Raw genomic sequence first — 21,261 nt, 5'->3', positions numbered from 1 at the left:
ATCAAGATGCCCTTCTTGTTATTCACTGAACAAAGATAATGCTTTAACTAACAGGCAACAATCAATAATTATTAGGTCCTTTAATATTCATGTTAACAAAATATACAAGAGAGATTATTATGACAGCTACTAATTGTTACTTTGAATTTAGATTTGATATTCTAGAGCAATCATTTGGAAAATTTCATACTAACGCAATGCAAGATTCAGAGTTTAATGACCCATAAGGTACAATATTTACAACCCAGGCTAGGAATACAATAATGTAATCATAATAATGTTTAATATTAAGTAATTCTGCTTCATTTATCCTACTTTTCTTGTTGTGCAATTATTTTAAATATTTAGTGATGCTAGTTTTAAGATCCTTAATAAAATGCTGCCATTTAACCACGGTTAATGTGTTGTCTTTAGTTCAAAAACAGGTGCACAGATAAAACTTCTTATAAATCGTTCATGACTTTCAATGGAACAAGTGATCATCAGGTTCAGCAAAGCCTTACTTATAGTGAAGGAGTGACAGCTATACCAAAGATATTGAGATAAAAGGAGATGGATTGACATTAACAGTAAAGGCTCGCAATACAGTCTGTCCAACACTATAAATGTTGAATTAAAGTAGCTTTCAGACCTAAAGAATAGAACTGCATATCAAATTTATGTTCAGACAATGTATCAAAATTTACATTAACTGGTTGAATGGTGGTAGATAGTTTCCCATAAATATTCATATAAAATAATTGCTAAGTTTTGCTGAACACAGATTCTCCCAAAGCCTTTCAATCTCAAGATAGCTTTATGAACCGCAATGAACAATATGTAATGTGTCACTCACTTATGTTTTTACCCTTTAAATTGTTCCTTACAGCACTAACAATTACATAATTCTAGTCAATCATTACTGTACAATTTTACAGACATAAAAGAACTCTGACATTTCCAAAGATCAAATAATTCAAAAGTACAAAACTTCTATAATCTGAACAGAATTAAAACCTTTTCAGAATTCCCTTCTGATATAAGAAATATTTTGATTTGTCTTTTAATTAACATGATAATTTAGTGACACTTGTTTAGAGAAATGCTCTTTAATTACTCACTCCTTTAATAACTTTCTCCTCATGACAAAAGTTTAGAATTTGTTTCACGCATGTATTTCAGGTAAATTTCTCACTTTTGTATATTCATTTGTTGCACATGTAAAGAAATGTCTTTTACTTCATTATTACTCTGAATGGACTAGTTATTCAGAGTAAGCCTTTTATACAATGCTGAAGGTAAAATACCATTACCAATAATAAAACATTAATTTGGATGCTTCATGGTATATTTAGTTTGAAAAAGTTTCTGAGCATTCCCGTCAGATGGCTGTTACTGTTGATATCATCCTCTATTGTTTGAGGTCACAATTACTGTGGTTTCTTGCCTAACTTACTCCTTTTTTTGCCACCCGAACTGCACAATTCAATTCTAATACAACATAACAACAATATAGAAAAAACATATCTCCATGTGTCATAGAATCAACATGGAAATTTGCTACACACAGGAAACCCAGGGAGGTCGTTTCTTAATTCACTCAATGAAGTGGGCATCGCTGGCTCGAGCAGCATTTATTGCCCAACCCTATTTGTCCTTGAGAAGTTGGTGGTAAGCTTCCTTTGTGATCCACTGAAGTCCATTTGCTGTTAGTATACCCACATTGCCATGAGGGAGAAAGTTCCATGATTCTGATTCAAGTCTGGATATTGTTCACGTCTCACCCATCCTTTGATTACAACTCAAAACTGGGGTACCACACCTCCCTGCAGCATGAGCAGTGGTGACCTCCAGCAGCAACATTCTAGTATTTGGACATGCAACGCTTTATCATTCGTGAACATCCCACTTCTAACATTATGATGGAGGAGAGGTCACTGATGAAGCAGCTGACTGTGATTGGGCTCCGGACACTAACTTCTGCAGGGATGGCCTGAAACTGAGGTGACTGATCTTCAACAACCATAATCATCCTACTTTGTGCCCAGTCTGATTCCAACCAGCAAAGAATTGTCCCTCTGATAACCGGTGACTCCAACTTTGCTTGGACTGTTTGATGTCACACTTAGGCAAATGAGTCCTTGAGCAATTCTCACCTTCCTACTTTACCCATTTTTTAAAAATAATTCACTTGTGGGGTCGATTTATGCATTACTTAGAAAATATACAAATTTTATTCCTCACCAATTGTCAACGGTGACACACAGAATCATAGAACTCCTACTGTGTTGAAACAGGCTATTCGGGTCATCAACTCCACACTGCCACACGGAAGAGCACCCCACCCAGACCCACCCCCACTCCCCTATCGCTGTAATCCTGCATTTGCCCTGGCTAATCCAACCAGCCTGCACATTCCTGGACACTATGGGCAACTTAGCAGGCTAATCCACATAACCTGCACATCTTTGGACTGTGAGTGAAAACTGAAGCACCCAGAGGAAACCCAAGCAAGCACAGGGAAGAAGGTGCAAACTCCACACAGACAATTGCCCAAGGTTCGAATTAAAGCCAGGTCCCTGGTGCTGTGAAGCAGAAGTGCTACTCACTGAGCAACTGTGCTGCCCCCTCACAGGATATCAGCCATGATGTGCTCTTGGGTGGGTTTTTCACAATCCAATCAGATTTAGTGCATAAACTGAATGGTCATCATTGCACATAAATTGAATACTAATGGTACGCTACAAAATGGCATCAAAGTAAAATTAAAATTTATGTCAAAATCTGAAAAAGGTACTGGAGTTCATTGAATAATGATCAAGTCATTTCAAGCCACTGCTGATTTCCGTCCATTCCACAGATGCACACTTCAGCATTGTGATTACAACATAACCTTGTTGTAGAAACATTTACCAGGAGGAATAAAAGAGCAACTGTGAAATACTGCCAGCATACCATGATCCTTCCAACGTACATCAGTGACAGGTGGTTAGGGTATGACTTGTGGTCAGCGCTGTTATGGAAAGAAATTGGAGCCTCTAGCATAGCTCCAGGCTACAACATGCAAGTCCAAAGATGAGCAGGTTAAGTTGACTGGCCATGCTAAATTGCCTATAGTGTCCAAAGTTGTGTAGGTTTGGTGGATTAGACATAGGAAATGCATGGTTACAGGGGCAGGGTTAGGGGTGTGGGTCTCGGTGGGATGCTTTTTGGTGGGTGGCACAGGCTCGATGGGTTGAATGGACTTCTTCCACACTGTAGGGATTCTATGATTCAATGAAGTTTATATATGTTGTGACAGTCAGGGAACCAGTTGATACACCCAGCTGGACAGCTGTGTGGGTCACATTGATGTCAATACCATGGAGTTCAGTCTCTGTCTGGTTGCAGTAGATTTTAGACCTAGCTTCTTCCCCTCCCACGGTAGATTCTGTCATGCTGTGAGCCAGACCACCTTCGAGTAGAAAACTGAAGTATAAAGGAGGACTCTTCTACCTGTGTCGGTCATCTCAATCATCCAGCTCCCTTTCTCTTTCCCCTAGCCCCATAAGTTTGTTTTTCTCTCTGGATATACGTTTGCTTTCCTTGCTACAACTTCTTTTAGGAGTCAGTCGGATTATTCTGTAATGCATGAAGATTAAGACTTTGTTGACTGCTTGAGCCTTTTGAGTATTGGTTTACTGTTATTCCTGAGTTGAGAAATATGTGAAAAACTTTCCAACCACAAATACAAAGACATGCAGCAAACAGCCTGGAGGCCGACTTGAATGCTTAGATCTGAACAGGAAAAAAATCTTTTACTGGCTGCTTTAATTCCCCACACAGGGGCGGTTGGAGTGCAGAAACTCTGCATGCATCTCATGAATGTTCTTCTTCCCCCCTGTGAATACAGAGATCAATCTTTGCCCTACTATTAATGCCTCTCCGTGAAGGACCATTCTTTGCTACTACTGCAGACTGAAACAAAAGACACTTCAGGAGATATAATCATTGCTGCCTAGCTCCTTTTCCTAGGTCATCACAATGTAGCTCATTCCTTTTATTTCACACATCTCTTTTCCTTTGTCCAGTGTTCCTTTATGCCTCATTGAATCCATTAGCCTCATTATAGTGTGCTTTTGAAAACCCTTCTGAGCGCAACCAATGACAGAATCTAAGCTGCTGGCATCAGTGTAAGTCAGGCTTCTTCTAATGTTAGGGAAAGTGCACAAAATGCAAAAGGTAGAAGGAGTCTATGGCTTGGGTTCATTTCTCAAACTCGTTTACAACAGCGTATTTTTAATTTTAAAACTTGTCCATTAAAGACTGCTAAGTGACATTTCTGTCAATGATTGTATATGTGGCACTGATAGATGTAATTAATATGACTTTGAATGTTCATTAAAACAGTTCTTTTAACAGTAAATACCGCACAGTTATTAGCTACATTAGAGATGGTTTTTATTCTGAAACAAGGGTTAATTATCACTGAAAGTAAGAAGTCCAGTGGACTCAAATTGTAGTGAAAGTGGACTATCAACATTCAACTTCATTCATTGCTGTTAATACCTGAGATTTCTATAGACAAAAAAAAAGGACACATACTCATTTAAAATAACTGTTGCGATTACCTGATTGGGACAAGCTCGTGAAACGACTCAGCAAACATCAGTCTGAGCCAGAATTAACATTGTTATAAATAGGCACTGGAACTGGTTGATTCAAACTTACATATTGAGGTGATAGATTTTTTGTGGAGTATTCGGAAAACAATGTATAGACTCAGAAGTATATAAATGGACCTTTATCAACAGCTACTTTTAAGCTGCAGGTAGGAAAAATCCATTTGTAAGCAAGACTTGAAGAGTCTCTGCCAGTCTCTCTCTCTCTCTCGTCAAGATAAGAAATCAATACCTCGTTTAAAAAAATCAAGTGGAACAATAGCCTTCACTGAGAGCTTAGGATACCTATAAACACCATCTTTGCTAATGTACTAGGTGAACAGCAGTTGAGATGCAGATTTAACACATTCAAGTGAAGAATTTTAAACTGCAACTGATTTATCTTCCTGTCTATACTTGACATCCACAAGCCCCCACCCCAATTTTGTAAACACATTAATAATATCACATTTTCTTAGTGTTCTTTTATATTTTCTTTACTTTTTCTATCTTTTTAAAATTTTGCTTAGTAATAAAACTCCACTCATTCTCTCAAAGAAACTTTGGAATTGCCTTGCTTTCATTTTTGACTGAATTAACTAAGCTCAATTGAATCGTTAAAAAGTAAAAACATTTGTTGCAATCAACTGAGAGTGGGTTAAAAAGAGGGGAGCCAATCAACCCTCCTGACCTGACAATACGTGGAGTGAACCACTGTCCGGATCTTGTCTGGTATTGGAAGAAAGGAGGCTAATACTTGTGAAATTCATCATTTGTAATTCCTTGAATTGGAAATAACGCAACAAATGGTCACAAACACAGTGGCATGCCAGGTTATGATCACTGATACATCAGTTTAGTTTAGATTCGTAAAAGCAACCCAAGTCTACAAAATCACATTTGTCATGATTTGCTGTGAATCTTACTACAGATTGTAGAGAAATCTCAAAAAATATTCATGTTCTTTACTGTAACTAAACAAGTTATTGCGGCACTTGGAAGAACTATATTCCAGGCTGTACTTCTAAACACTAAAGGAGGACTGGGATAACCAGGGTTACTATATTGCTGCTTATAAACTTGTTGCATTGTGTTTTGTTGACAAGTTAAGGCATTTCCAAATGTCTTATCAGAGAGGTTTTGGTCAAGCAAAAAAAGTAGAAGTGCAAACTTTTACTACAGTAAATTACATTGCAGTAGACTACTATGTAATTCACTAATCGCATTGCAAAAGATTTTGATCACAACACTGTTCCATGTTTTCTGAATCAGCAGAAATATAGTCTGCAAATTCATTAAAGATAACAAAGTGTGGAGCTGGATGAACACAGCAGGCCAAGCAGCATCTCAGGAGCGCAAAAGCTGACGTTTCTGATGAAGGGTCTAGGCCCGAAACATCAGCCTTTGTGCTCCTAAGATGTAGCTTGGCCTGCTGTGTTCATCCAGCCTCACACTTTGTTATCTTTGATTCTCCAGCATCTGCAGTTCCCATTATCTCTGCAAATTCATTAATATGTTTTGTCACTATGGTTTGGCATCAGCTTTCTACCTTCAGTTTTTAATTAATTTATAAACATTGTAGCAAGGTTTGTAAATAGAATTACTTGTGGTCATGCATGGTTTCAGTTTAAATTTAGAAGTTAAGAAACCAGAGAGTGAGGAGATAACATTTCAGTTTTGGCTTGTATTCACATGTGCCTGCTTTCAATAAGCAAGATTCACCGTGATTAGTTGGGCCACCAGAGAAAACAGCAAGTGACAAACAAGATAATAAAATGTGAAGCTGGATGAACACAGCAGGCCAAGCAGCATCCCAGGAGCACAAAAGCTGATGTTTCGGGCCTAGACCTTTCATCAGAGAGGGGGATGGGGTGAGGGTTCTGGAATAAATAGGGGGAGAGGGGGAGGCGGACTGAAGATGGAGAGAAAAGAAGATAGGTGGAGAGGAGAGTATAGGTGGGGAGGTAGGGAGGGGATAGGTCAGTCCAGGGAAGACGGACAGGTCAAGGAGGTGGGATGGGGTTAGTAGGTAGGAAATGGAGGTGCGGCTTGGGGTGGGAGGAAGGGATGGGTGAGAGGAAGAACAGGTTAGGGAGGCAGAGACAGGTTGGGCTGGTTTTGGGATGCAGTGGGTGGAGGGGAAGAGCTGGGCTGGTTGTGTGGTGCAGTGGGGGGAGGGGACGAACTGGGCTGGTTTTGGGATGCGGTGGGGGAAGGCGAGATTTTGAAGCTGGTGAAGTCCACATTGATACCATTGGGCTGCAGGGTTCCCAAGCGGAGTATGAGTTGCTGTTCCTGCAACCTTCGGGTGGCATCATTGTGGCACTGCAGGAGGCCCATGATAGACATATCATCTAAAGAATGGGAGGGGGAGTGGAAATGGTTTGCGACTGGGAGGTGCAGTTGTTTATTGGTTCGCAATAAACAACTGCACCTCCCAGTCGCAAACCATTTCCACTCCCCCTCCCATTCTTTAGATGACATGTCCATTATGGGCCTCCTGCAGTGCCACAATGATGCCACCCAAAGGTTGCAGGAACAGCAACTCATACTCCGCTTGGGAACCCTGCAGCCCAATGGTATCAATGTGGACTTCACCAGCTTCAAAATCTCGCCTTCCCCCACCGCATCCCAAAACCAGCCCAGTTCGTCCCCTCCCCCCACTGCACCACACAACCAGCCCAGCTCTTCCCCTCCACCCACTGCATCCCAAAACCAGTCCAACCTGTCTCTGCCTCCCTAACCTGTTCTTCCTCTCACCCATCCCTTCCTCCCACCCCAAGCTGCACCTCCATCTCCTACCTACTAACCTCATCCCACCTCCTTGACCTGTCCGTCTTCCCTGGACTGACCTATCCCCTCCCTACCTACACTCTCCTCTCCACCTATCTTCTTTTCTCTCCATCTTCGGTCCGCCTCCCCCTCTCTCCCTATTTATTCCAGAACCCTCACCCCATCTCCCTCTCTGATGTAAGGTCTAGGCCCGAAACGTCAGCTTTTGTGCTCCTGGGATGCTGCTGGGCCTGCTGTGTTCATCCAGCCACACATTTTATTATCTTGGATTCTCCAGCATCTGCAGTTCCCATTATCACATCAAGTGACAAACAAATTGTCTTATGAGGAAAATCTGAATGGTATTTACCATTGTCATAAATGAACGTGTATCTCTGTCAATTCTCCTCTTCCAACCTCAGGCGGCTGTCTGCGTGGAGTTTGCACATTCTCCCCATGTCTGCGTGGGTTTCCTCCGGGTGCTCCAGTTTCCTCCCACAGTCCAAAGATGTGCAGGCTAGATGGATCGGCCATGCTAAATTGCCCGTAGTATTCACGGGTGTGTGGGTTATAAGGGGGATGGGTCTGAGTGGGATGCTTCAAGGGGCGGTGTGGACTTATTGGGCCGAAGGGCCTGTTTCCACACTGTAGGGAATCTAATCTAATCTAAAGATGTTAGGTACAAAAGTGTTGGCCAAGAGGGATTTATTTATGAAATGCTACAACAACATTAAGCATGTGAAAGAGGCAATTCAATAAGAAGCCTGTATACAAATTCATTATATGTTACAGACTTACTTTCTTCAGATCTACACTAACAATGCTAAAATATTAAAAATATGAAAGGGTCCTATAACATAAGCCAATGACAATTTATTTCCATGTATGCCAGGGTTTTCTTCTTTTGGAAGACAAGAAAGCTATTTTAATTGTGATATCGGTGTGATTGGCTTTGACGAATAAATTACCCTAATTACCCTAATGCAACAATGAGGTAGAAGCTGAATTAAATACTAGAGATATCAACACTCATTCAATATTAAATCGCTTGGAAGGAAGCAACTCGGTTTTATTGAGGAAACTATACATGTGCCATTAATGTTTCGATCGTTTCAAGTGTTAAGTATAAATTAATAGATCTCAGCTCACCTTTCCAGTGGACTTTGGTCCCTTCCAAATGCAGAAATAACAGATAATCCAAGCAGCAAGAAGACAAAGAGCCAGTTCCCATCGTACGCTTCCAATGTGGTCAATTCCACTTGATAATCCAAGCACTCTACGTCTGAGGGTAATAAATAATGTTTTATTAAAAATCTCTTGAAATATATCTTTTCCATCACATATTCCAAAGAAGATCGTTGGGTTTTGCTTTATTCTGCCAGGTTTTCTTTTCAACTAAAAGTTCAGTAGTTGGAAATTTATATGAAAAAAGATTTTCATTCTTATTGTACTTTTCAGAATCACTATACAGTTCAAACTGCTCTACAGCCAATGAAACACTTTTGAGGTACTGTATATCTCTGTGACTCTATGACTCTAACCTATCATACCTTACATATGAACATATTTAGCATTTGATTAACTCCATATAGATACATTTAAAAGTGCAATTCATATCCTGATGAAGGCAACACAGGACACAACCCAGATAAGCTGACTTTATAGAATCCTATTACATTGACAATGATCACAGCTGATGTTATTACTAGACAAATTAGATTCCGGATGAGATCAGGCTTGAAGAATTATTTTGTTTCTTTTTAACCTTTGCGATCTTTCACTGAAACTCAAGCACACAGGATTACAGATTTGATTTTAACAGTAATACAGAATTTTATTATGCATAAGTAAAGTAAATACAACAAAACAAAGAAAACTATCTGCACATAACATAACTTGGAAGGTTTCAAAACACAGGACAAAAGAAAATTATATCTACTCCCCAACACCACCACTTCACAGTTACTCAAAACCAGAAAAACTTCCCTTCCTGATCAAATCTGTGCATTTGGCAACTGTTTTTTTTCCTCTCAGTTCCCGTCATGTGAGCTGTGAATCTTTTCCATGAATCGCCGCACAGCTAAGACCTTAGTTAAATAACTCCACAGAGGCTGCTATCCCGTCACCAAGTCACTCTTTATTTGCAAGTGGAGAGTCCTTGACGCTGATCTAGCTCCGTCACAGCCAACTCTCAGAGTGAAGGGGATTTTGACACTCCTGTTCATATCTGTCAGCCAGGGGTCCCTGATTGGACCAGGTTAACACCTCAACCAGAAAATTCATATTCCTTGTTATTCATAACCTCATTACAATCACTACATCCTTCCCTCTGAGTCCAAGGACATAGGCCAGTTCTTAATTTTGTAGCTCTTCCTTGGGGTGTTGTAGCACCGGTCCGATTTCTCCATCTCTGCCTCCGGTATGGGCAGCGTGTAATACATAGTAGCTCACATCTTGCACCCACAGCATCTCAGGAAAATATCATTCCCTGCTTCCGCCGACAATGGCGTGCCATGTCCATCTCAGATTCCAAAATTTCTTCAATGCTTGACAAACAGGGAGAATCCACATATTCCAGAATGGTTTGAAAAGCTGTTGAAGAGCTGACATGTCATATTCCCGCATTGTTTGCAGCTTTCATATGGGCTACGTGCTTGTTCAGGACTGTCGCACCTACCCCAACTTTATATGTCACTCACCTTGCACTGACCACGCCTCTTACCCTTGCAGGGCTGTTCTCCTCATTCCTGCACCACACTTCATCCCCTTAAGTGAACTCTCTCTGTCATTTGGCAGAGTCTTATGTCTGGCATTGGCATTCCTGATGCTGTTTCACCCTTCCCCTGCCTTAGGTCCAGGAAGATCAGATTTAACCTTGTGCAGAGTCTTCTCTCCAATAACAACACTGATGAAACTATCCCTGCAGTTGCATGAGGGGTGGTCTTATTGTCAAATAGGAACTGAGACACTTTGGTATCTAGCGAAGCTGTAGGCTGTTTCTTTAAGTTTGCCTTCAAAGTTTAGACTGCCCTTTTTGCCAGAGCATTGGACGATGGATGATATGGAGCTGTCCCTATATGTTGAATACCATTTGACTTTAGGAAATACTCAACAGTCCTGCTGGTAAAAGATGGCCTGTTATCTGTGGCCAACACTTGCGTGAGTCCGTGTATTACAAAAGATACGCGCAGCTTTTCTACCATCATCTTCATGTTTGACAAATGAACTCTACGCACGTCCGGACATTTTGAATGGCCACTCACAAAGACTAAGAATATTGAGCTCATGAAAGGGCCAACATAGTCAACAGGGTTTACCTGGCCATTCCCACAAATGTGGGAGAGCTGCTAGTGGTAATTTTTGATCTTGCCAGCAGTGTGGGCACCGCACCACAAACATGGCTATGTCTGCATCCAAATCCTGGCCACCAGACATAATGTTTCAGCAACATCTTCATTTTGGACACCCCTGCATGACCCTGGTGGAGTTCAGTCAGTACCTGGCAGAGACTTTTGCCCAGGACAATCACTCTTGCCCATATCACCCCATGCTAAAATGCCCATCATCTGTTGCGAGCTGGTGTCTGCAGGTACAAAAAGATTTCAAATCTGGTAGTGACAGCCTTTTGGTTTCTCCCATCACCACCAGCTGTTTCAGTTTTGCCAAGCCTAGATCTTCCTGTGACCACAGTCTGACATTGTCAGCTGTGACTAAAAATTTTAAACCATAATGGTTTCTTCAAGTGGCGGGACCGCCAGTGATCTATCTGCCAGCAAGAGGAGGCTCAATGCGCCTGCATTTGCTACTTGGCCTCCTGGACTGTATTCCAACTTATGTGCTTATTATTACAGCTCACTACTGAAATTGTCGCAAACTATGGGCGGCACTGCTCTATCGTCTTTAATCAGAAATAGGAGGAGTTTGTGATCCATTATTATTATGAATTTGTGTCCATAATAGAATTGGTGGAACTTCCTGATTCCAAGTATGATGGCCACACCTTCCTTCTCTATCTGGGTGCATTTATGTTCTCCATTAGCTGAAATCCTGGATACATATGCTTTTGGGCATTCTTCTCCATTGGGCCATCTATGAACCAATACTTTCCAAATGCCACATCCGGTGGCATCACATGTCAATACCAGATCTCACTTGGGATCACAATGTACCGACGCCATTGAGGATGATAGCTGTTTCTTCATTTCCCTAACAGCTATGGCTTGGCAACCATTTTCAAGGCTGACCCTTCTTTTTCGAGTTGATGCAAAGATGGAGGCCCCCACATTATAAGACCATAAGACCATAAGGCATAGGAGTGGAAGTAAGGCCATTCGGGCCATCAAGTTCTCTCCGCCATTTAAATCATGGCTGATGGGCATTTCAATTCCACTTCCCTGCACTCTCCCCGTAGCCCTTGATTCCTTCTGAGATCAAGAATTTGTCGATCTCTGCCTTGAAGGCATCTAACGTCCCAGCCTCCACTGCACTCCGTGGCAATGAATTCCACAAGCCCACCACTCTCTGGCTGAAGAAATGTCGTCTCATTTCCATTTTAAATTTACCACCTCTAATTTTAAGGCTGTGCCCACGGGTCCTAGTCTCCCCACCTAACGGAAACAACTTCCCAGCGTCCACCCGTTCTAAGCCATACATTATCTTGTAAGTTTCTATTAGATCTCCCCTCATCCTTCTAAACTCTAATGAGTACAATCCCAGGATCCTTAGCCATTCATCATACATTGAACCTACCATTCCAGAGATCATCCGTGTGAATCTCCGCTGGACACGCTCCAGGGCTAGTATGTCCTTCCTGAGGTGTGGGACCCAAAATTGGACACAGTATTCTAAATGGGGCCTAACTAGAGCTTTATAAAGCCTCAGAACTTTCCATAATAAGTCACCAGTCAAGGAAAGACCTAAGCTCCACTTGGGAAAAACGTTTAAGGGCAATGTCCAAGTTCTCTAAATGTTCCTTATCAATCTGCCTTGCTATTAGCACATCATCCAGATAAGTAGCAATCTGGCTTGCAACTTGTAAAATGTTCTCCATTGAAGCTGAAAAAGTGCATAAGCTGAAAATACCCTAAATTGTAGTTTCATACATACTTCTGGGAATCCTCACCTAACCACAACTACTAGCACGCATGGATCATGCCCAGCTTTGTGAAGGACAGCTCCCCTCCCAGATTTATGCATTAATCCTCTATGCGAGTGATTTGGTACTTATCTAGCTGCAGGGAGTGGTTTACTCTTGGTTTAAAATCCCCACAATGCGAACTGACCTATTGGGCTCCACAATCGATTCGACCAGCGCTGCCCGTTGTAGAAACTGGACCAGTTTGACTATTCCTTCACTTTCCAGACTTCTGACTTCTGCTTCTACTTTTACACTTTAGGCAAATGGCACTGGGTGGGCCCTGCACAATCATGGAATTGCTTCCTGGTCAACATGCAAAGTGGCCTTGGATCCTTTGATAGTCCCTTCCTGAAAAAACTTCCTGGTATTCAATTAGGACTTCACTCAGGCAACCATTTTCTAATTGAAAAACATTGAACCAATCAAGGTGAATCTTTCTCAGTGAATACCTCCCCACCAGGCTTGGGCCTGAGCCTTTTACTACAATCAGTGGTAACTGAACCAGCTGCTTCTCATACACGAGACCCAAACCAAAGTTGTATCCTTAGCCCGTAAAGGTTCCCCGGTGTAGGTTCTCAGTCCAGCTGAGTCCTTTCACAAACGTAAAGGTTGGAGTTCAAAATGAATTTTGTTAAAGGCCAGTTCTGCAATCACTGACACTGCTGCACTGATATTGACCTCCATTAGAACCAGGTGACTATTTACTCAGACGTTTATTTTGATTGGTTCTGATTTGGATGCTGCCAAGCAATGTAACTGTTCCAAACCAGATTCAACTGGGCTTTCCAGGGTGCACACTCTCCTGGATACCAGTGATGAATTCTCTTACTTCATTTAAGTTTAGTGGGACTCTTCTGCAGTCTCAAGTCTGCATACTGGCAGCAGCTGCAATGGCTGAAGAAATATTTGGCCATTTGGCCAGGGCTTGGCTTTGTTTTGCAATTTTGCTGTGAACTGACCTAAAGTCCGTCTGTTCAAGATATGTCTTGAATGACACTATGCAATTGCGTTCACTGAAGTGGCCAAGCTCAGTTGATGCAGGTTAACAAAGTGTGGAGCTGGATGAACACAGCAGGCCAAGCAGCATCTTAGGAGCACAAAAGCTGACATTTCGGGCCTAGACCCTTCATCAGACCCTTTTCCAACACTAGCCTGCACTACTTAGATCTCACAAAGTTTGAAAAGGAGGTGAATTATGACTGGGCAGGTGCTGCAAGTTATTTCCCAACAGATTCTGTCCTAGGAAAAGACAGAATGGCAGAATACAAGAGGTGTGATCCACAAGGTCAAGGAAACGAAGATGAGGAGAGTTGCGCACAAGCCACAGATGAGGAAAAGGGCAGTCTGACCTTCAGATAAATTCCACAAATGGTGGTGAAGTGGTAACATCCCTGAACCTATACTCCAGGCTAACACTGGAATAAAGGCAAGACACCACAGATGCGAGAAAACTGGAGAAACTCAGCAGGTTTGGCAGCATCTCTGGAGAGAGAAACAGAGTTAACCCTTCTAATTCAGTCTGACTCTGTCTCAGAACTGAACAATGTTAACTCTAATACCCCGGGGGGGGGGCTGGGTTTCAAATCCCAACTTGCAGCTGGTGGAATTTTAATTCAATTAATATAAATCACAGGAATGAAAACTATGAAACTAACAATGATTGTCGGTTAAAAACCCATCTGGTTCACGTTAAGGAAGGAAACCTGTCATGCTTATCTGATCTGCACTGCAGGTGACTCCAGGTCCCAGCAATCTGCTTGATTTGAAATGGCTGAGCCAGGCACTCAGTTCAAGGCAATTAAGGATGAACAACAAATGCTGGCCTTTCCACTGTTGCCCATATCCCAGGAAAGAAGAAAAATATTGTAGTAGCTATTGCAAAGCGTCACATCTCAAGGATCTGGATGCAGTGTCACAGGAATGACAATGACCTAAAGTGTGTGGTAAAAATTGGTCCACACATATGACATATCCTGCCAACTGCACAGCTAGCATTTATTATTACATTTGCTCAATTCATACCACCTACTAGCACGCTCTATCACTTAGGATCATAACTAACATTCATAACTTCACGATAATAAAATGTGAGGCTGGATGAACACAGCAGGCCAAGCAGCATCTCAGGAGCACAAAAGCTGACGTTTCGGGCCTAGACCCTTCATCAGTGAGGGTTCTGGAATAAATAGGGAGAGAGGGGGAGGCAGAGCGAAGATGGAGAGAAAAGAAGCTAGGTGGAGAGGAGAGTATAGGTGGGGAGGTAGGGAGGGGATAGGTCAGTCCAGGGAAGACGGACAGGTCAAGGAGGTGGGATGAGATTAGTAGGTAGCTGGGGGTGCGGCTTGGGGTGGGAGGAAGGGATGGGTGAGAGGAAGAACAGGTTAGGGAAGCAGAGACAGGTTGGACTGGTTTTGGGGTGCAGTGGGTGGAGGGGAAGAGCTGGGCTGGTTGTGTGGTGCAGTGGGGGGAGGGGACGATCCCCTTCCCCAACTGCATCCCTAAACGTAGTAAGCATACACCTTTCACTCCCATCACCTTAAGCTTTTACCTTTATCGTTTCAGATCACAAAGAATTGAAAATGCCCAGGTAGTAGTGTGGCTGAAACAAGCGGAAGAACATGGTGACAGTGGCTGATAAACACCACTGTTCAATCTCAAACTCAGCTATGCTAATATAAGAAGCTTTTGGCCTGCACAGTAAAGTACTTGGTGCAAAAGTAAAGTTGCTGGAAAAGCTCAGCAGGTCTGGTGGCATCTGTGAAGGAGAAAACAGTTAATGTTTCAGGTCCAGTGACCCTTCCTCAGAGCTCAGAACTTGGTGCATTGGCTGACTTGGTAGAAAGCTTGTACAAGGTACAGGATAGAATCTGGCACCAACATTCCACAAAACTTTATTCAGAGCTTGGAGCTCATCCTCTCTAGCAGGAAGTGTCTGAGGTCATAGTCTTTGGCATCCAACAAACTGAAGTCACCCAGCATTTATTTGGATGCTGCAGTGAAAGCTCAAACTGTCATGCAATTGTAGGCTGATGCCAACTGAGCTGCAAATGCCAGTGTTCAACGAGGCTTGCAAGGTGCCCCAGCCAACTAGCAATCTGGAGGAGGAGGAAAGCACAGGCATGCAGGAGGGTGACAGAGGTACTATGAGCATCAACCCACCATCTCCTCTCAGAAAAATAAATTTGCCTCCTACCAAAGCAACATTGTTTGTGTGCCTGCCAATGCTCATCAGCCTACCAGCCACACTGGAATTGTGCAGTCCAAAGTCAGGCATTCTGTAGCCAAGCTGCTCAAGAGGTCAACCGTAATCTCCTGTGTTGAAGGTCAGCAGCTTTGCAAAACCATGCCTCATTGCTAGGGTGGTTCTATGTCAGACAAAGGCACAAGGACAACCAACAGTACGGAAATGCCAAAGGATGATGAGTTGGCACTTGTATGTAACATGGCATGATTTGATTTGATTTGGATTTGGAAGGACTATTTTGTGATGGTTTTTAATTTTGCATAGTGACCTGGCAGGCACTCTGATAGTCAGCAACAAACTGAAAGTAACCTGCAGCCTTGTCTGTGACTGGGAAATTGGGATTCTACTTGCTGGTATCAATGTAGATCAATTTGTTCACAGACAGCTGAGCTACAAAGGGGCTCAGTCACCATCTCTCTTCCTCTTCCTCAGTTGTTCACAGGGAACTGGTGGCTACAGAAATACTCACACAGTGGTGAAATTATACAGCAAGCCAGCAAGAGGTATGACAGCTGCAGTGTTAAGCGCTGTAGGGCACCTTCCATGTAGTGGGAGCATTGGTCCAGAATCCCTTTGATCTGCTCTGTCACATTTTTGAATGGGCTGCACAGTTGGCTGGGGTGGCATAGTGGTTGACACTGCTGTCTCAAAGCACCAGGGAACCGGGTTCAATTTCCCCCCTTGGGTGACTGTGTGGAGTTTGCACGTTATCCCTGCGTCTGCGTGGGATTCTTCTAGGTGCTCTGGTTTACTCCTGCAGCCCAAACACATGCAAGCAACGGGGATTACCGTAGTGTCCAGGGATGGTGCAGGCAGGGTGGATTAGCCATGGGAAACATATAGGAAAGGTGGGTCAGATGCTCTTTGGAGGCCAGTGCAGAATCAATGCGCTGAAAGGCCTGGTTCTGCACTGTAGGAATTCTATATGGTAGCTCCTGCATGAACTGGAGTTATTAACCATGCAGTCAGCACTTATTGTCCACTATTCAGCCTTTTGTTTGTTATGGCATCTCAAATGCAAATAGTGCACAGACTGCCACTGTATAAATGCATCACAACTGTGCCAATATATACCATATTGCTACCTGGGCTCGAATACCAGGAGGGCAACGGAGGCTCTTTCAGACCTGGTATGTCTCAGAGATACCTACAAGCAAGTTGCACATATTCGATGGCACCTTGCACCATTAGAAAGCCTTCAATTCTCATGAAGCTAGCTGTTTAATCTGCCACTCTTTGGCAAAAGAGAATTAAAAGTCACCAGCTCTCTTTGAACCAAGAACATCAGCCACCTTCCTTACACAAGAGCAGACAGCAAGCTGTAAGATATTTCTCTGGGTTCAACATGAGTGGAATGAATAGTGTAAGGATTAATGCTTATGCTCACATTTACACCAACTAGCAATCTCATCATTACCTTATCCTGAAGTTATGGCTGCAAAAAGTGGCACATTACAGTGAGGACATTCCCAGCTAAAGGGAGTTGTCGTCCATACTATTCCTCACAGAGGGTTAGGTGGGGGAATTGTTCCCAAAATACCCTAAGAGGGTGTGGCTCCTTACTGAAAACTCATCACACCTTCCTCCTTTCTTCCAGTAACTTTTTCTGATGTGTGTCCCATGTCCTCTGTTCATCCTTCCAGACATGCCATTTGTTATTAATAAGTCTCTATATCAGAGCAGCTTGAAATGCAGCTGCTAAAAACATGGCCGAGTATCTCCTTGAAATGAATTAAACAGCTGTTGCTCCATTAAAAATATTCCATGGGTTGATGGCCTCTTGTGGAGTTGATATATCATTTCCTGGTACTACTCATTCCCATTGGTAAGATATGGGTGCCAACCCAGTCTAAAGCAGCCGAATTACTTGGAAAAGCCCATGTAGCTCTTAAAATCAATTACGGTCCACCTACTTTCTCCATCAGTTTATTGGAGAGTAAATAGGTCGGAGGAGAGGAAATAAATACAATTTCTGTCTAATGATAAGGTGCTGGGGCAACTAATGGGGGGGAGGGGGGGTGCATAGACCAACAGATCCCTTCGACCCAGTCAGATGTATCCTAGGATATTACCAGAAATAGTTACTGTCAGTTAATGAACTGGTGGTAATCTTTCAGGAATCTGAGATTCTAGCAAAGTCCCTGAGGAGTGGAAAGCTGCCAATGTAACATCTTTATTTATAAAAGGGAATAAGACAAAAAAAACAGGAAAGTATAAGCCAAAGCATTAACATCTGTTTTTTAGGAAAATATTGAATTATATTATATAGCAAGTGATAGTAAAGTATTTAGAAATCCATAATATGAACAAGCAGATTCGGCGTGGCTTCACAAAGGAGAAACCATGCGTGACAAATTTACTTGCAATCTCTCAGGAGATAACAAGCAAGATAAATAAAAGGGATGCAAAAGATGTAACATACTTGGATTTTCAGAAAGCATTTGATAAGGTATCACAGATAACAAAGTGTGGGGCTGGATGAACACAGCAGGCCAAGCAGCATCTCAGGAGCACAAAAGCTGATGTTTCGGGCCTAGACCCTTCATCAGAAAAAAAGAGTGATGGAAAAGCCCATTGTAGCTCTTAAAATCAATTACAGTCAACCTACTTTCTCCATCAGTTTATTGGAGAGTAAATAGGTAGGAGGAGAGGAAATGAATACAATTTCTATCGCTAATGATAAAGTGATTAAGGGTCTAGGCCTGAAACGTCAGCTTTTGTGCTCTTAAGATGCTGCTTAGCCTGCTGTGTTCATCCAGCTTCACACTTTATTATCTTGGATTCTCCAACATCTGCAGTTCCCATCATCTCTCACCACAATGATAAGGTATCACACTTGGGCTAATTAATAGAATAACAGCCCATAACACATTAGCATGGATCAGCTATCTTATCGAAGATACAGAGTTGGGAATAAGGGGGTCATTTTCAGGATGGCAATTTGTGACTAGTGGCATGCCAAAAGGATCAGTGCTGGGGTTCCAATTAGTTATAATGTACGGTAATGATTTGCTTGACAAAAGGGAATTTACTGTAAGCCAACTTTTGTGGATGACACAAAAATAGGTGAGAAGGCAGGGAGAACCTGCAGAGGGATATAGACAGGTGAAGCAAGTGGGCGTGGCGTAAACCTGGCATCGGGAATATGATGTGGGGAAGTGTGAGGTTATGCACTTCAGCAGGAAAAATTGAGGAGTTCAATATTAGTTAATTGGAGAAAAGTTGCAAAAAGCCACAAACACAGGCGTTTGGGAGTCCTGGATGAAATCCTTTTGCAGCACTGCTCCTTTGACAGGTGCTTCCTTCACCCAACAAAGGAGCAGTGCTCTGAAAGCTCATGATTTCATAAAAAACCTGTTGGAGTATAACCTGCTGTCGTGTGATTTCTGACATGGTCCACCCCAGTCCATCACCAGCATCTCCACATCATTTTTAAGACAGAGATGAGAAACAATTTCTTCTTTCAGAGGGCAGTGAATCTGTGGAATTATTTACTGCAGAGGGCTCCTGAGGCTGTGACATCAATTATATTCAAGGCTGAGATGGACACATTTTTAATGAGTAAAGGAATCAGGGACTATGGGGAAAAGACAGGCAAGTGGAGCTGAGGATTATCAGATCAGCCATGATCTAATTGAATCATTGTTATCACACAGAAATGCAGTAAATGGAAGTTGATCATGGGTAGGGTTAGGATTGAGGGAGGTGTTGCTCACTTCTTATGATGATGCGAAAAGGAAAGATGAGGTCAACCCACCAGCTGCAATCATGTCATCCCTCCCCAATGTCCCATGCACCAAGGGCCCCAAAATTCAGTGACTGAATGGCAGAGCAAACTCTATGGGCTGAATGGACTATTTCTGCTCCTATGGTCTTGACAGTCTTATGAGGAGGTCTTGTGGAGCAAGTAGTATTCCTATCTCTGTGCCATAAGCTCAAGACTCTGGTTCCACATCAAGAGTTGATGGCTACAAAAGGTACCTTGTTGTATGGCCAAACAGGGTGATTACCAATCTGTGAATCCTTCTGAAAAACCAATGGCAAGCAGTGAGAGTTGAGGTATTTTTCTGGTCAGCCAGAACTGTGTGGAATCTGCAGTTCAATGGTTTTCACTTGCAGGCTTTTGCCACGAACAAGCATTATCCTTGTTCCAACGGACTACTACAAACACATCGTTCATGATTCACTTATGTTCTGCTTACAGAGCTTCCATCTGGCCCCTGAAGGCAACAAAATGTGGCACCACAACAATGAGGAAAAAGGCAAACTTCACTAATTCAATCTCCATGTCGCTCCTCAAAGAATTTAAAGTCAAAAAATACAAAATTCTTTGTATGCGAACAACCAAGCCAGCCAAAAATGAAACTTGTCTTTTCTGCAGTGATGTGACACAGAACTGGGTACTCAAAACATTCTGCAACCTCACCAAGGCTGGCAAGCTAACAAACCTTCATTTTCTTCCTATGCCACACTGAACACTCTTTAAATGTTAAAGCAGCATTTCCACAACTAATCTTTCAAACTATGCTCTGATGAAGAACGGATCTCATCCAGTGGCTTACTATGGCAATCCAGTGACGTTCACAGCAACTCCTCACATGTATTATTCGTCACTCATCTGAAGGACTACAGCTCCAGTAACACTTTAAAAACTCAACACCATCCAGGATAAAACACTCCAGTGTACCTTATCCACCAATTTATACATTTACTCCCTCCACCACTTACTGCACAGTGATGAAGGTTTGTGTAAGATGCTCTGCAGTTATTCGCGAAAGCTTCTTCAATAGCATCTTCCAAAACCATGACCCCTACCACCAAGAAAAGCAAGGGAGAAATGCATGGACACACCATCCCCTTTGAGTTGCCCTTCAAGCCAGATGTTACTTCTGAAGGAAATTTATCAGTATTTTCTCATCACTGATAGGTCAAAATACTGAACTCTGTTCACTAACTGTACTGTAGGTGTACAAAAACACTTGATTCTGCACTTTCTTCTGACGGATAATTAATTACAGGCAAATAATAATGGCCTTGTTAGAGATATCCACATGTCATGAATAATAACAGTCCTCTCATCTTCAACATCTGGCCTTGCCTTCATTCACTCATGTTCCTGCAGGATGTGTTGGTGCCCAATGCCCATCGGAGAGAGGTGAAAAGAGGGAGAATATCCTGCCCCTTTAAATCTTTACAACCTTTTGAGTGAGGCTCACTTCCCAACAGTTATGACAGATGCAAGTTTGGCAGCGCCCTTCTCGTGCCAGATTACTGACTAGGCACACATCGTCACTTCAAAATTCTTCTATAGTTTACCCCATTCTTTGCTTCCCAGATGTTTGGGAGATAATTCTTGTCTTCAATAATTCTTGCCTTCTATCCTTCCTTTGCTGCAGGTTCACTGTAATCATACAGAAATGCAGTAAATGGAAGTTGATTGTGGGTAGGGTTAGGGTTTGGGGGAGGTGTTGCTCACTTATTATGATGAC

The 21,261-nt window shown here is 42.5% G+C and overlaps 1 protein-coding gene across 2 annotated transcripts in view; it reads right to left on the bottom strand.

The window, feature by feature from the left end:
- Positions 1-21,261, bottom strand: part of slc6a11b (solute carrier family 6 member 11b) — a 162,204-nt gene that overhangs the window by 131,349 nt on the left and 9,594 nt on the right. For both annotated transcript variants that reach the window (XM_059649832.1, XM_048547413.2), the window contains one exon: positions 8,541-8,673. In XM_059649832.1, coding sequence (XP_059505815.1) covers positions 8,541-8,673 — 133 coding nt within the window. The remainder of the gene's footprint in view (positions 1-8,540; positions 8,674-21,261) is intronic.

The sequence above is a fragment of the Stegostoma tigrinum genome, chromosome 11 (genome assembly GCF_030684315.1).
Source record: "Stegostoma tigrinum isolate sSteTig4 chromosome 11, sSteTig4.hap1, whole genome shotgun sequence".
Lineage (NCBI taxonomy): Eukaryota > Metazoa > Chordata > Chondrichthyes > Orectolobiformes > Stegostomatidae > Stegostoma > Stegostoma tigrinum.
Note: the sequence above shows the minus strand (reverse complement) of the source record. Positions and strands in the feature narration are given on the sequence as shown.